General features: G+C 37.9%; 1 protein-coding gene across 1 annotated transcript in view; it reads right to left on the bottom strand.

Moving 5' to 3' along the window:
• Nucleotides 1-14,513, bottom strand: part of MSH2 (mutS homolog 2) — a 35,258-nt gene that overhangs the window by 10,037 nt on the left and 10,708 nt on the right. Inside the window, 4 exon segments of the mRNA XM_040550734.1 lie at nucleotides 2,106-2,256; nucleotides 3,328-3,451; nucleotides 6,161-6,270; nucleotides 7,077-7,276. Coding sequence (XP_040406668.1) covers nucleotides 2,106-2,256; nucleotides 3,328-3,451; nucleotides 6,161-6,270; nucleotides 7,077-7,276 — 585 coding nt within the window.

Below are 14,513 nucleotides of genomic sequence, written 5' to 3'. Positions count from 1 at the left end.
GGGGACACAGTGGACAACAAGCTGAACCTGAGGCACCCGAGGCAAAGGCCAAGCTCCTACTGGCTGTACTAGTAAGAACACAGCCAGCAAGCATGTCAACAGGTGGTTCTTCCCTTTTACTTATGAGGCCACATCTGCAATGTTGTCTTCAGTTTTGACTTTCCAGTGTAAAAGAGACATTGAACTTGTAGCAGATGGCCATCACAAAGATTTCAAGCTGGAGCACATGGCATACAAGGACAGGCTGAGAGAAGTGTGTTTATTCAGTCTGGAGAGGAGAGGTGTCAGACTCTTGGAAGCACAGAGCAAAAGGATGAGATACTAAACACCCAAGCTGCTACAAGGGAAGTTCTCACTAGATCTGATGAAGAAAGTTTTCATAAAGACTGGTTAAGCACTGGAATTTGTGCCCCAACAGGTTATGAAAGGATGCTTGAAGCATGGGCAACTGAACAAGACCTTGAGCTACCTTATCTAATTTTGAGATTGCATCTAACTTCAAAGGTGGCTCTGCTTTAAGTGAGGGTTTGGACCAGTTAACCTCAAGAGATCTCCTTCAATTTAAGTGTCATAGATTCATAGAATACCCTGATTTGGAAGGGACCCACAAGAGTCAACAAGTCCAACTCCTGGCTCCCCACAGAACCACCCAAAAATCAAATCATATGCCTGAGAAGGTTGTCCAAATGCTTCTTGAACTCCAACAAAATGGTGCTGTGACCATTTTCCTGGGGAGCCTGTTCCAGTGCTCTACCACCCTCTCAGTAAAGAGCCTTCTCCTAATATGCAATCTGAACCTCCTCTGATGTAGCCTCATTCCCTTTCCTTGAGTCCTGTCACTGTCTCCAGAGAGAAGAGATCAGTGCTTCCCACATTGCTCCCCTTCGTGGGGAAGCTGTAGGCCACGATGAGGATTCCCCTCAGTCTCCTCTTCTCTAGGTGGAAAAAAAAACAAGTGACCTCAGATGGTCCTCATACATTCTCCCCTCCAGGCCTTTCACCATCTCTAGTGCCTTCCTTTGGACACTCTCTGATGGTTTTATGTCCTTCTGATATTATGGTGCCCAAAAACGCACACAGTACTCAAGGTGAGGCCACACCAGTGCAGAATAGAGTGGGACAATCAATCACTCTATATCACAGCTATGCTGTCCTTGTTGCACCCAGGATGCAGTTGGCCCTTTGGCTGCCAGGGCACACTCCTGACTCATATTCAACTTGGCATTGACCCGAACCCCCAGATCCCTTTCTATATGGCTGCCCTCCAGCCTCTTGTCCCTCAGTCTGTGAATATATCTAGAGTTACCCCATCCCAGGTGCAGAACCTGGGACTTGCTATTGTTAAACTTCATGCAGTTGGTGATTGCTGAGACATCTAATTTGTCGAGTAATTTCATGATTTTTCATAGACAACTTTCTACACAGGTAACTTCTTTACTTCTGTATTAAAATAATGAAATTCTGAGAGAGATGATGACTGGATTAGTCCTTGCTCCTCCTAAAAACTTTCAAAAAGAGCTAAAAATCCAACAAAAAGTACAGACTTGGCTGTACCTGTGACAACTGGACAAGGAGAACCTGAAACAGCCATGAAGGCAATTAACCTAAAGGTTTAAATTTTTAAACGGCTTAATCCACAGAACCACAGAATGGAAGTCCAATACATGCTGTTATCTTTGTTGGTGCTATAACGTGGATCAGAAAAGGTAATTACCAACAAAATTGCTGCATGTCATATTTGGTGATAAACATAAATAGCTCTTTTCCATTGCAGTTTATGAAAGTGTCTGTATAAACACTCACACTGAATGTAATTACACTGTTAGGTGTAGCTAAAACAGAGAAATTAGACAAAGTTAAAAGGAGCAAAAATAGCTAACAGTTGGCAAAGGAAATTGAGAATGCAGGCATGTGCTTTTAACAGAAACTGCATGACTTCTCCCTCATGCCAGTCTTGCTCAGTTTCTCAATCTGTAAGCCAATTAAAAAGATGAAAATTCAGCCATTTAAGATGTACAAAAAACTGTTTATTGGCAATATTATAAAGAAAGGAATAATTGTTTCTTTTACAAAACACTTTCAAAACTACCGATATGATCTCATACCTGTTAGTAAATTTCACACCATTCTTCTGTGTATCAGTTATCTTGTATTTTGAATTGTTCCGGAGGACTTTTTCCTCCTTGCAAGTAATTCGAAAGTGATGTCCAAACTGTGCATTTGACTCCAGTTTAATACTTTTGCCAGCTTCCAAACCTTTTAGATAAAAATAGAAGAAACAAATAGGAAAGAAAACAAAAAGAAAACAATGGTGTTATTAAAAATCCTTCAGCTTGCGTTATTTCTGTGCAATAATCCCAGATTGTATGATATAACTTCTTGGATATGCTATTCAGTATACTTGCTTTGGTTCTGCACATGTATGAAAAATGCCCAGACCTAACAAAGGTTTACTGTTTCATTCTCTGCTCTTACCTTTGATATACCCTCAAACTGCATATTGAAATGAAGTGTACATCATTATTATATTGCTACACATTCTCCAGAAATATGAAAAATGTTCATAACACACTACAAGGACATTCTATATTGCCGTTGTAAGCACAGCACATAGTCTTGTGATTCTTTTACTAACACATACTTCTGCTGGTGAGATTTCTCATCCTTACATAATCTTGTCTTTCTTTTCATTCAGCACGTTAAATTTAAAAAAAAAAGTATTAAAAAATAAAAATATAAAAAACATAAGACTAAACAACATGCAAGCCCTTAAGAGTATAGTCTAAAATACCTACAGTGATTCCAGTTTTCCTTGCCACATTTGCATTAAAAATTGTCATTTAATTTTAAAGTTGCTCTTTAAATGCCCAATTCGTCAACTGCACATTGATTATCCGATACAAAAAAAAAATCTATCCTTTAAATGTCATGTGTAAGCAAATGAGACATTTTGCAAAGAAGTTCAAAGGAAAATTAGCATATCCTGAACAGATAATCCAGGGGAATGGACAGAAAAAAATTGTTCCAATGCACATCCTCAAAGGATGTAAAATAAAACTAGGCTTATTCAAGAGTTAGAATTCCACAGTACATGGCAACATAGATTATAATTTCTGAAACATTCTGTAATGCCATCTTTAAAAAAGGCCAAGTTGTAGCTCCAAAATCACTCAGTTTTCAATAGATCATACTGTGACAACTAAAGTCACCCCAAACTAATCATGAAATAATAGAAACATCCCCTAACTCCTCTATACCAGTTTACATCACTTGATCTCAAAACATTTTAAAAAGGAGGTAAGAATCAAAGGCATTGCCATACCCTACCTAATTCTTTGGCTGCACTCTGTAAGAAGGACTGCATGTTTTCTTCCAGTTCATTCATCTTCTCTCTTAATTCTGTCAAGTTAGGATCAAAAGAAGCCTTGACAAGAAATTCATGATTCTCCACCTAGGGGAAAAAAAAAAAAGGGGGAAAAAATTGTAGGATTATCATCAATAATAAAAAAAATAATCTCTCTGATCATACACAGTGAAATTAATTTACTTAATCACTTATTCAATTTGTTGTGCCTTTTTATATACAATTTTGTAATGCAGTGCCATTAGTGATAATTGGAGTCTGATACACCTACAAAATAAACGAGAATTTGCATCATGGACAACTGAACTTTCAGCGTCTATTTTCTCTGTGCAATTACCAGCACTGCAAAGTATTTCACTCAGCCTGCTATTTCAGTTGCAGTTTTGTCGCATGCAAACATACTGCAGTAGCAATGTTCTCCAACTATTTAACCGTAGATGTGGACACCACAAAATTATGCAATTTTAGAAGACCTTCTTCAAACTTGGAGACATTGATAAAGCAGTATAAAAAAATTCGTTCCCTGTTATAGGCCCTGCTGATAGGGGTGCTCCTCCCATTCCCTTAATATTTCCACAAAAAGAACAGTGATGAACATTTATGACAGAACATACAGCAGAAATGACCATTCCTGTTTTAATAGGGCAAATCCCTGTTCTGAAACAGAAAGAATAGGCTGAAAAGGCTAAGAATGACAGCCTTTGTCATCACTGGCCAGACCAATCCCAACACTGATGACACTTTGATATCTGCATGTTTACTTATATGAAATAAGATGCAAGTGAGTCTTGTTTCCAAGTGTTTCTCAATTAATGAGTTGACAGTAAATGATTTGGAGACACAGAGACTATATTGAGCTAGCTAACTAATCTGAAAAGCAAGTCCTTCTGTAAAAGGCTGTGCTCTTTACTCAAACTAAAATCCTACGTAATGAAAGCACTAACAAAATTTAGAGGAGAAGTTTGGAGTAGATGATTTTCAAAGGCCCTTTATGATTCTATAAAATACAGGAACAGAAGTGACGGTTTCTTAACTTTATTTAATTAAACAGCTAGGTAAATGAATAGACACATCCCATGTGTTTTGAACTCAGATGTTGTTTTTTTTTTAATATCAGAAAGCTTGCCCTGAATAGATTACTGACATAATATAGTTGCTATGACAACCTGTCCTTCAATCACACTTAGATTAGATCTCAGTGTTTAATTTCAATTCCCTAAAAATCTAAGAGGAATTGCAAGTCAAAGGCTCAAGTTTTAACATTCATACTGAAAAGGTTTATTCTTCATAAAACCAGTGTTGATTTATCTGTAGCCATTTTAATTGATTCCAGTATTGTGAAGGAAAAGCAACCACAAATTCAACATATCAGGTCTCGATTAAAAATAACTGACTCATCATTCTGTTTAGAAAACAACAAAATATTTTTTAAAGTAGAAGCTGAAAATAAATTTGAATAGCTGGACTATGAAGGGTGAAGGCTCAGAACAGCTGTTAGTTTTGAAGAAAACAGAGTTCCAGGGCATACAAAATTGCATCAACAGATGGTCTGTAACTAGCATAAAGCTATAAATTTCTTCATTAGCATATATCATAAATTACAGCAACATGTCAGTCAAACAGTCTTAAAGAGTATAATGCAGCTGATGAATGCATACACAGTACAAAGAGGGAAAAAAATACTTCTGCATCTGGTGCAAAATATGCATGTTCAAAATTTTAAAGCCAGTACACTTTTCAAAAGTTCAACAAATTGCTGTTACTACTATGCCTAGCACATTGTTAGGTAGGTCTCATTTCTACAGTGAGCTGCAATTGACATTTATGGCAATTCTAAAAACCTTCCAAGTTTTCAAAATTGATTGAAACATAAGAAACAAATATTAACTAAGTTTCTTAATAAGCAGAGCAAATAGTGATACTGTAAAAACATGTACATTTCTATGTGTAATGTACCAATTCTCCAACAAATACAATGGAAAAAATATGTAAAAAATGCACCAAAAATGTTGGCATTGTTTCACTTTTGGCAACTGGACACAGCCAAAAACATGAACCAAGTGTTCAATGTTAAACAATGATAAACCACTCACCTATACTTATCCCTTATCCTTTCCAGTACAGAATTAAGAAACAGAGCTGTTCCTTCTAGCTTTCTTTGGCCAATTTTTCTCTGAAAAATGCCAGTTTTGCCTTGCAGGCTTAGTCCTGTCTGCAGTAGTATTTTATAAGCAGGTGTAGATGCAAAGCTAGATTAATTTTGGTAGCTTTCCCTCTAGTGAGAAACTTCTTTACCCTGGGAAGTCCATCTTTATATCTAGGTCAATCATTTTCCACAGAGGCAAACTATTAGTTACAAAGACTTAATGTGACCATATAGAAGCAAATCTACTTAACTCTACAGAAGCAGAGAAACAGGTAACATACACACTCTGTCTACATCCTAGATTGGAGACACATCACAGTAACATGGAAGTGATGACAAAAGAAGCAGAAAAGTGGCAAAATAATCTCCCCACTTTTAATAGTGAGTTTTCTAACAAGTTTCAGGACCATAGCATCCATGTACCCAAAGCATTTTTTCCATTGGCTACATCATTAAGCCAGTAGTGTGAATATCCTCTTGATATTCGTCTGCTATATTAATATCAATCCTCATATATTAGCTTAGCTATATATGGCTAACTACTTAAAATACAGATTAATCAATTAACTTGGTGAGTGTGGAGCAGATTGTGAAGTTCAATAAGAAACTTTAATTGCAAAATAAACCTGTTCACACACACCAGCCCGTACCTTATCCATATCCAACGTTGTTTCTATCATCTCCAAAAACTTTGAGAAGTCAGAGTGAATATCATTAAGAGGTGTTATAAACACTGCTAACAACAACATCTGGTGAGTTCCTGTTAAGAACAAACAAGAAAAATGAATCAAATGAATTAATCGTTCAAAAAATCCACAACTTAACCAGAATTCACTTATCCAAGGTAAACAGCACAACTATATAGCTGGTAAATTTCTACAAAAACATGCATTCTGACGGGCTAGGATTGCTGTTGCTGTACTGAATTACCCCCCTACTGTGCTGACACTATCTTATGTTGCATTTTCTTGGTAACACACAGAAAAGGAAAAGAAATGGCAACCTTTATTTTCTAAGCTTGCTTTTCATAGCATTGAGATCCTACTAATAACGATGAGGAGAAAGCCTGCCACATTACTCTTCTCCACAGCAGGAATATTCTACTACTTCAAAATCCAAAAATGCTGTTCAAATTATGCCACTGATCCTTAAATGAAAAATCACATTAATTACAACTCAAAGTGCATTTGAAAACAGTCTTCAAAAGGAACACAGTATTGTATCAAGAGCTATCTTGACTGCAAGATACACATCATGCATAAAATTAGCCAAGAATTCTTAGAGACAAGCCAATGTCAAAGACTACAAGACCACTGCCCAACAGTTCAAGTGTTTCAGCTACACACTGATCGAAAAACTTTCTTGTGCAAAAATTTTGCTATGTTCATTTTTAAGTATCTGACTGCTATTTCAGAATTCCAGTATATTTCAAATTCATATGTCTTTAAGCTTTATTCCTGCAACAAAAGTACATATGAAAAATGTAAGCTTTAGAAATCTATATACTATTTCTTGGCATCATTAATGCATTCTAAAACATTGAAAATAGGCAGGGAATAGCATTACCTTCGTGTTTTTCTAGTGCTTTTACAACATTAGGCAGTTGATTAATAGCCTGATACATTCGATAACAGTCCTGTAAGGTTGCAGCTTGTCTCTGAAATTTCTTTGCCAGACGGTTAAGATCTGGAAAGCGACGTAAAAGATCTTCTTGAAGGCCCTGACGTAGTTCTGGATCTACCACAAAGGCTTCAACCAAATTCAACCTAAATAATATTTCATAACAAGGATTAGCATGGCATGGTCTGCAATTCGTTTATCATCAATTAGAACAAAAACACTTATCTGTAAGTTTCTCTATCCTTTCTTTAAGGGTGTATCTGTTGGCCACTTTCCTGATGAGAGAGCAAGTTAAACCAGAACAATGCATAAGCTGAGAAAGCAAGGATATTCAGACTACATCGTACTTGTGTAATTTTTACTGTTGGGGTATTTAACCAACAGCATTGGGGTGAAACTATTTCACACTGCCAACACCTGTTCAGTAGGTATTTTGAAGCTCAGGACCTTCTTTGAGATTAATCTTTTCCTTGACCATAAAAAAAGTCGTCCAGTAACCTATAGAAGAACAGATACTTAGTAGGGAAGAAAAACTCTATTCTTTGCAGACTTTAGCTACCTGTGCTCAAGGCCAACCTTGACATAGTGGAGATGTGCAGATGTATATCGCAGAATCAGAATCCTTAAGGCTGGAAGATACTCCTGGACATTTTCTATTCCACCCAACTCTGCTCAAAGCAGGATCAGCTACAGCCAGTTACCAAGGACCATGTCCAGTCAAGTTTTGGGTATCTTTAAGAATGGCTCCAGTAACAACCCCTGGAATACACCACTAGTTACTGACCTCCAGCTGGTCTTTATGCCCCTGACTACTACCACCTGACAGTTCAGCCAGCTTTTAGTCCACCACACTACCTACTTATCTAGTCCACACTTCATCAGATGTAATGGGAGAGACTGACAAAAGGCTGCTAAGTCAAGATAAACAACAGTCACTGTTCCTCCCTTATCCAACTACCTAGTCATTTTGTCGTAAAAGGCTACCAGGTTGGTTAGTCATGATTTTCCTTTCAAAAATCCATGCCAACTACTTTCAATCCTTTTCTTAACCTTAGTATTTTTGGAAATGTTTTCTAGGATTATTTGCTCAATCGCTTTTCCAAGAATAAAGATGAGGCTGACCAACCTCTAATTCCCTTCATAGTCCTTTTTGCCCTTCTTGAGGGCTGGAAGAAATCAAATGTCAATTCCTGTCCTGGAGGAGCCTTCTCCAATTGCCATGACCTGAGATTATCAAGAGTGGTCTCTATGGCCACCTACCTTAGCACTCATGGGCATATTCCATTGGGTCCCATGGACTTGTTTGCTAACCTGATCCTCCTTTAATAAGGGTATGTGGTCTTTGCTCCAGGCTTTACAACTGGTTTCAGCTGGTAGGGATTCCTGAGAATGTCTGCATTTGGGAAAGACCGTGCCTTGGATACTATTGTGTTCAGTTTTGGGCCCCTCACAGCAAGAAGGATATTGAGTTACTCAAGCTTGTGCAGAGAAGAGCAACGAAGCTGGTGAAAGGACTAGAAAATGAGACATATGAGGAGTGACTGAGGGAACTGGGATTGTGTAGTCTGGAGAAGAGGAGGCTGAGGGGAGATCTCTTTGCTCTCTACAACTACCTGAGATGAGATTGCAGCAAGGAAGGTGTTGGTCTCTTTTCTCAGGTGACAAGTGATAGGATGTGAAGGATGCAGCTTAGGATGATTGCATGATTAAAGTCCTAACAATTGCTGTTCTGTCCACTCACCTGTCCTATTGTGGTTTTCACTAAAAGTTAGGTCCTCTTTTGTGCCACCACCTTACTAGCTAGCTAGCTCCTATCCTGCTATCCTGATCATTAGAGAATCACTTCAGTGCAGCTTCTAGACTCTTGAGCTCACTCTTTCCTTTTTCCCTTTTCCTTTTTTCTTTTCTTGCTTGTGCTTTTTACATAGTGCTGTACAAACAAATCTTTCACTTTCATCCCACGATTCTTTCAGCTTGTTCAACAGCCTCTTGGAAAAGAACTTGTCAAAGGCATTTTGAAATGCCTAATTTATTCAGATTTTTATTCATTTTTTTTTCTCCTGTGTCCACTACACTGACAAGTTCAAAGAGTTAAGATATGCATGATACATTTTTCTTCTGCCAAAACCATGCTAATTAGACTAACATCTCATGATCTTCTTGGTACTGTTCTATTTTTCCCTCCTGTATTTGCCAGCCACAAATACAAGGCTGACAGGTTTCTGTTCACACAACATTTTGCAGAACAGGTTCCTGTCCAGTAAGAATACATATAAGGTTGCTGAATAGGAAGGGCTACATTAAGGTAACACAAGTATAAACCACATCTAATGCTCACAAGTAATAATGAAATCAATTGATAAGCTTTATATTAAAAACAACCTATGGCTGAGGAAACAAAAAGAAAATACAAGAAGAAATAAAAACAAGAATCCAAGAAAGATGTAAACAAACACTTGAGTAAGTTCTCTTTCAGCTCAATCAGTCCCAACTTCCCCCACAAATGCATGTCCATGCAGAAAGCCTATACTTCAGAAGCAGACAACACAGCAAATTGTCGCACACCTTGCTCAGGGGTCTGCTAACCAAGGAAAAGCCCACTTGAACCGTGATGTTGTCCAAAGCTGGCTAAGATACGACTCCCTTAAGCCACAGTCCCACAAATACTTATAAGCTGGCAGGAACCAGCACCGCCACCACAAAAAGAGTGAAGTAGCATTGGTGTCCTGCGGCTCTTCTCCACCCTGCCATACCCTCTCCCTCAAGTCATGAGTGAACTTAATCAAGGGATCTGCAGGCAAATATCTGATGCCCTCAGGACATATTCGTTACTAGAAAGTGGCCTTTGTTCCGCTATGACAGGTAGGTCTTTGGACTGAACTCACAACTACTGTCTTTTAATCTCAAAGGTATAATTTCAAGTTACTATGAATTATGCTGACTATTTCCTGCAGCTCTACTGAAGCAGTCCCTTGTGATACTGAGTCCAAAGTCTCATGGGCAGGTTTAGACCCTAGAGGAGCTGCAAAAGTCATAGTGCACGCACTTCAGAGCGCTTGGTGCACACTGTGCACCACATCAGACTTCCTTTTTAACCTGAAAGATTCTGCAACATAAGAGAAAGCCGCAATCAAACGTCAGTGTTACGCCTTTTCTTATATTCCTCATTAATCCTCAAACCGTTTTACCATGAAAACAATGCTGGATATTTGCAACTTCAGAATGATTCATTTACAGGTATGAATTCAATACACACATTCTACATAAAAGTAATATACAACAGGGAAACAACAGACTTTTTCCCACTCAACATGATACTCAAACATCCAACAATTCATGTAAAAACCTACAGATTGTAAATGAAAGCCCTTAGATTACATCAAGGATACCTGGCACAAAATAAGTACTTTCTGTAACTATCAAGCAAAGCTTTGGAAGCAGCTGCATTGGCTGTAAGGCTGTAAACTAATGAGCTCAGATTAAAAACCAGACAGGATTATCAAAAAAGCATCATTAACTCCAACATAATGTTTCCCCCCCTTAAGGTATTTCAGAATATAAGACAGCAATAGAGTAAGTTACCAAAATTCATTGTTTTACACAAGCATAACATTTTTAAACATTTTCTGACCTCAGATTAGCAAAGTAAAGAAGAAAATGATTCTTCAGCAGAAAAATAGAATTTTGGGTCTCATCCTTGCCAGCATGATGCCATTTAATACAATTAATATCTTGCTCCTGAAGCAGACTGCTGCAAAGGCAATATTTTTAGACCCCAAGGGAAAGGAGTGCCTGGCATCATTCTGAGGCATATGCAAATAAATCACCAGGACACAAGGAGAGCTCTGCTCTTCCTCCTCTAGCCAGAAAGCAGATCAATGCAAAGAACTGCCAGGCTCTGAGACACGCACACAAATGCCCTACAGTGAGAAGTAAGAGAAGCAGAAAGGAAACACTTTTTTATTCATTTACAAGGCAAAGCTGGCAACACCCCTCATAGTTCTATCACACACCTATCTTTTCATATGGCCGAGAGCTGCAGGCTGCAAGCTGCATTTCTGCGCAATAACGAAAGGAATCTTCAGGAACGTTCCTACAGGCAGGCATTGACCAGAGCTTATCAAGGGTCCCACTGTTTCACACCAGACAGGCCACCTATACTCTAGCAGAGACCCAAAGAGGCCTACTGGCAGCACCCGACCAGCTCCCCCATAATGGCTCACTTCACAGTTGGGACTACTCCACACTCCCAGGGCAGACCAGCCCTGCTCTGAGACCTGGATCCTGAAAATATTCAAACGTTTAAAACACGAAGTATTGTTCCTGTCTACATTCTAAAGAAACTTTCATACATCTGTGCATCCGATGTATACCTACACGATTACCCCAGTCACAGTCAGTGTCTTATTTCCCATTCTGTATCAAATTAAAATTATAGATAATAAACCTTCACTTATGTTTCTCAAAAGTTATGTTTCCCAAATAAGAGGAAATTTTAATTGTTACTGCTAACTGCTATTCAGACTACAGTCTTCTGTAATAGCACTATTTAGGTTTGATTTACCACTCCTCATTCTCATTTGAGAAATAAAATTATTACCCTTAAAGAATTAAACAGCTCCACAAAAGAGTAGCTGGAATAAATCAGGAAATTTCTCTCCTTTTAGCAACCTGCTTCACAGAATGATTATCACTATTCCCAACTTTTAAACTCACTTATTGAAGGGGGAAAAAAAATCATATTCAAAATGCAACTTTGCTGATATGGTTTACGTAGAAAATCTTCTCCCACCTCAAAGCACGATCTTGCTGGACTGAACAGTCTCCTACACTCAAGAACTGTACAGACGAAAAGAGATAAAAGAATATTTCATAAAACAAGATTCTCTAAGTACCTCCAAGCACTTCAGCAGAGGCATGATATCTCCCCAAAGTTACAAGAGACATATTAATTTCTCTCTCTCTCTCTCTCTCTCTCTCTATATATATATATATTATTTTTCATAAAACTTTCATAGTCTTACTTTTATGAGAGTTAAAATTATTCAAATAGCACTTTCATAGCAAATCTGTCAGAAAGGCAGCACAGTTTTATTGAATACTGGTAGTGAACAGTTCCAGTCCACAGATTCAGACATTTTTCCAATGTGAGGATATGCAGATATCCAATTAATTCTCATGTAGTAAGTTTTGTAATCCAATTTACAATATAAGCTAATTAAGCGTGAGCTTTAAAAAAGTCAACATACCAACAGAAAACAAACTCTTACAAGTCAGATCATTAAATGTGAAGAACGGGCTTTTGGCACTGCCTGATCTGCATTTAAGATATTAATCTTTTCATGTTTATGATGACAGCAAGCCAAGGACCAGCTGCAGAGCAGCAAAAGGATTAATTTTAGATTACATCCTTCATCCTTTTTTCATGTATTAGTTTTCATCAAGTGAATAAGCCAAATCAAATTATTCTGTAGCTACAAGATAGCCAGACCAAAAGAAGGGAACAGCAGAGCCAGAAGGCCAGAAAGAAATGGGACTGCCCCTTTTGGCAACTGCCTAGTTTTACTGGATTAGAGGTTACATGACATTATGCCCTTATTTATTTTAGCAGGCTAAATTCCCCATCAAGAGATGAACTGAGCAGCCACATAAACACCAGTGCCAATAAAAAGGGAAATGATGACAATCCACATTTGGGAAGGCATGACTACATCTTTTGATTTGAATTACAAAACAACTCTCTCAGTGTTGCAGGCTGCTTGCACGATGTGAAAGAGTCAAAAACCAAAACAAAACCAAAAAAAAAAATCACACTGAATTCTGACCACCAAAGACCAAGGCAATACTACATACAGGACTACTAGCTGTGAACAAGTGTTAAGGGCATGAATACAATGCAACTTACTAATTTAAATACAGACAAGAACAACTAGTTTCACAATACGTTTTGAACACTGCTGTACCATCAATGCAATATTCAGGCTTCTAGAAAACAAATGAACATCGTTTTCAGAATTTCTAATAAACCTACATTTTTCAAATCATAACAAAGAACAATGAAGACAACAGAGCAAGTACTGCACAGTCATGGGCAAATTCATAAAGCCTGTGTAGTGAAACTGCCCCACCCAAAACCTTCTATAGAAACTCAAGGTGGGAAGCAGCTAAGGCTGCTTCTCAGCATAATTCTTTACATTGCAGGGGGAGGTTAATTAAATACAGCATTTTGGGATCCAATGATGAAACAACATTATTATATGGTCTTTAAAGACTAGGTAAAGATCAGGAAAGGAATTTCCATGATTTTTATTTAATGATTTACTCCTCGCTAGCTTCCATATATTACTAAAATTAAGCAGTTATGTTTATTACACTCCATCTATACTAATACTCTCTCAAATTGCTAACCCTTAAACTTGTGCAAAGAGCATACCATGCAAGTTCTACTTCTTTGCTGTAAGACATGTATTTCTTCATTTGCATTCATTCCATAAAGCAAAGAAACTCTAAAATGTATGCAAACAAATCCTTTATACCCTTTATACATGCTAAATTAAATTAAATTACATGTCAAGACAAAACTATCTTGCATAAAGTTTCCATTGCAGTTTCCTAACATGTCACCTTTCCAATGTTTGTGGATATAAATTAAACAGATCAGAAAAAAATAGTATGTTCATAGTTCTTACATGAAGAATAAACCATATTCTTGTACGCAACATTCAAAACAGTAATCACCAAGTACACTGTTACAAAGCAGAGAGCTTTGCACACATACATAGTGAAAGTTTTCTTATCGCCACAGAGTAGACAATTCATTCTTTAAACTGGAAACTTAATTAACTTTGGCTGTGATTTAAAAAAAATCCTGAATGATTTGCCTCAGTCTACCAACAACAGCAGCCTTCAGGAATCCCAGGTCTCAGAGACTAGAGTAAAAGGCTGGAGCAAAGGAGATATACCCTTGGTGTTAGAGAAGCAGGTCAGGAAATACTTAAGCAAATTGGATGTTCTTAAGTCTATGGGCCATGACGAGATGCACCCACAAGTGCACAGGGAGCTGGCAGATATGACTGCAAGGCTATAATCTTTGCAAGGCTCTATAACCTTTGGTCAACCATGGCAACTGAGATAAGTGCCTGAAGACTGGAAAAAAGCAAACGCCACTCCTACCTTCAAGAAGGGCAAGAAGGAGGACCCAAGGAACTAGAGGACAGTCAAACTCACCTTGATCTCTAGGAAGGTGACTGTCCTGGAAACCATTTCCAGACACATGAAGCAGAAGAAAAACATCAAGAGTAGATGACGTATTCATAAAGGGGAAGTCATGCTTGACCAACCTCATAAGATTCTATAATGAAACTACCAGCCTGATGGATGAGA

This window comes from Cygnus olor, chromosome 3 (genome assembly GCF_009769625.2).
Source record: "Cygnus olor isolate bCygOlo1 chromosome 3, bCygOlo1.pri.v2, whole genome shotgun sequence".
NCBI lineage: Eukaryota > Metazoa > Chordata > Aves > Anseriformes > Anatidae > Cygnus > Cygnus olor.
This window is presented reverse-complemented; position numbering and strand designations above follow the sequence as displayed.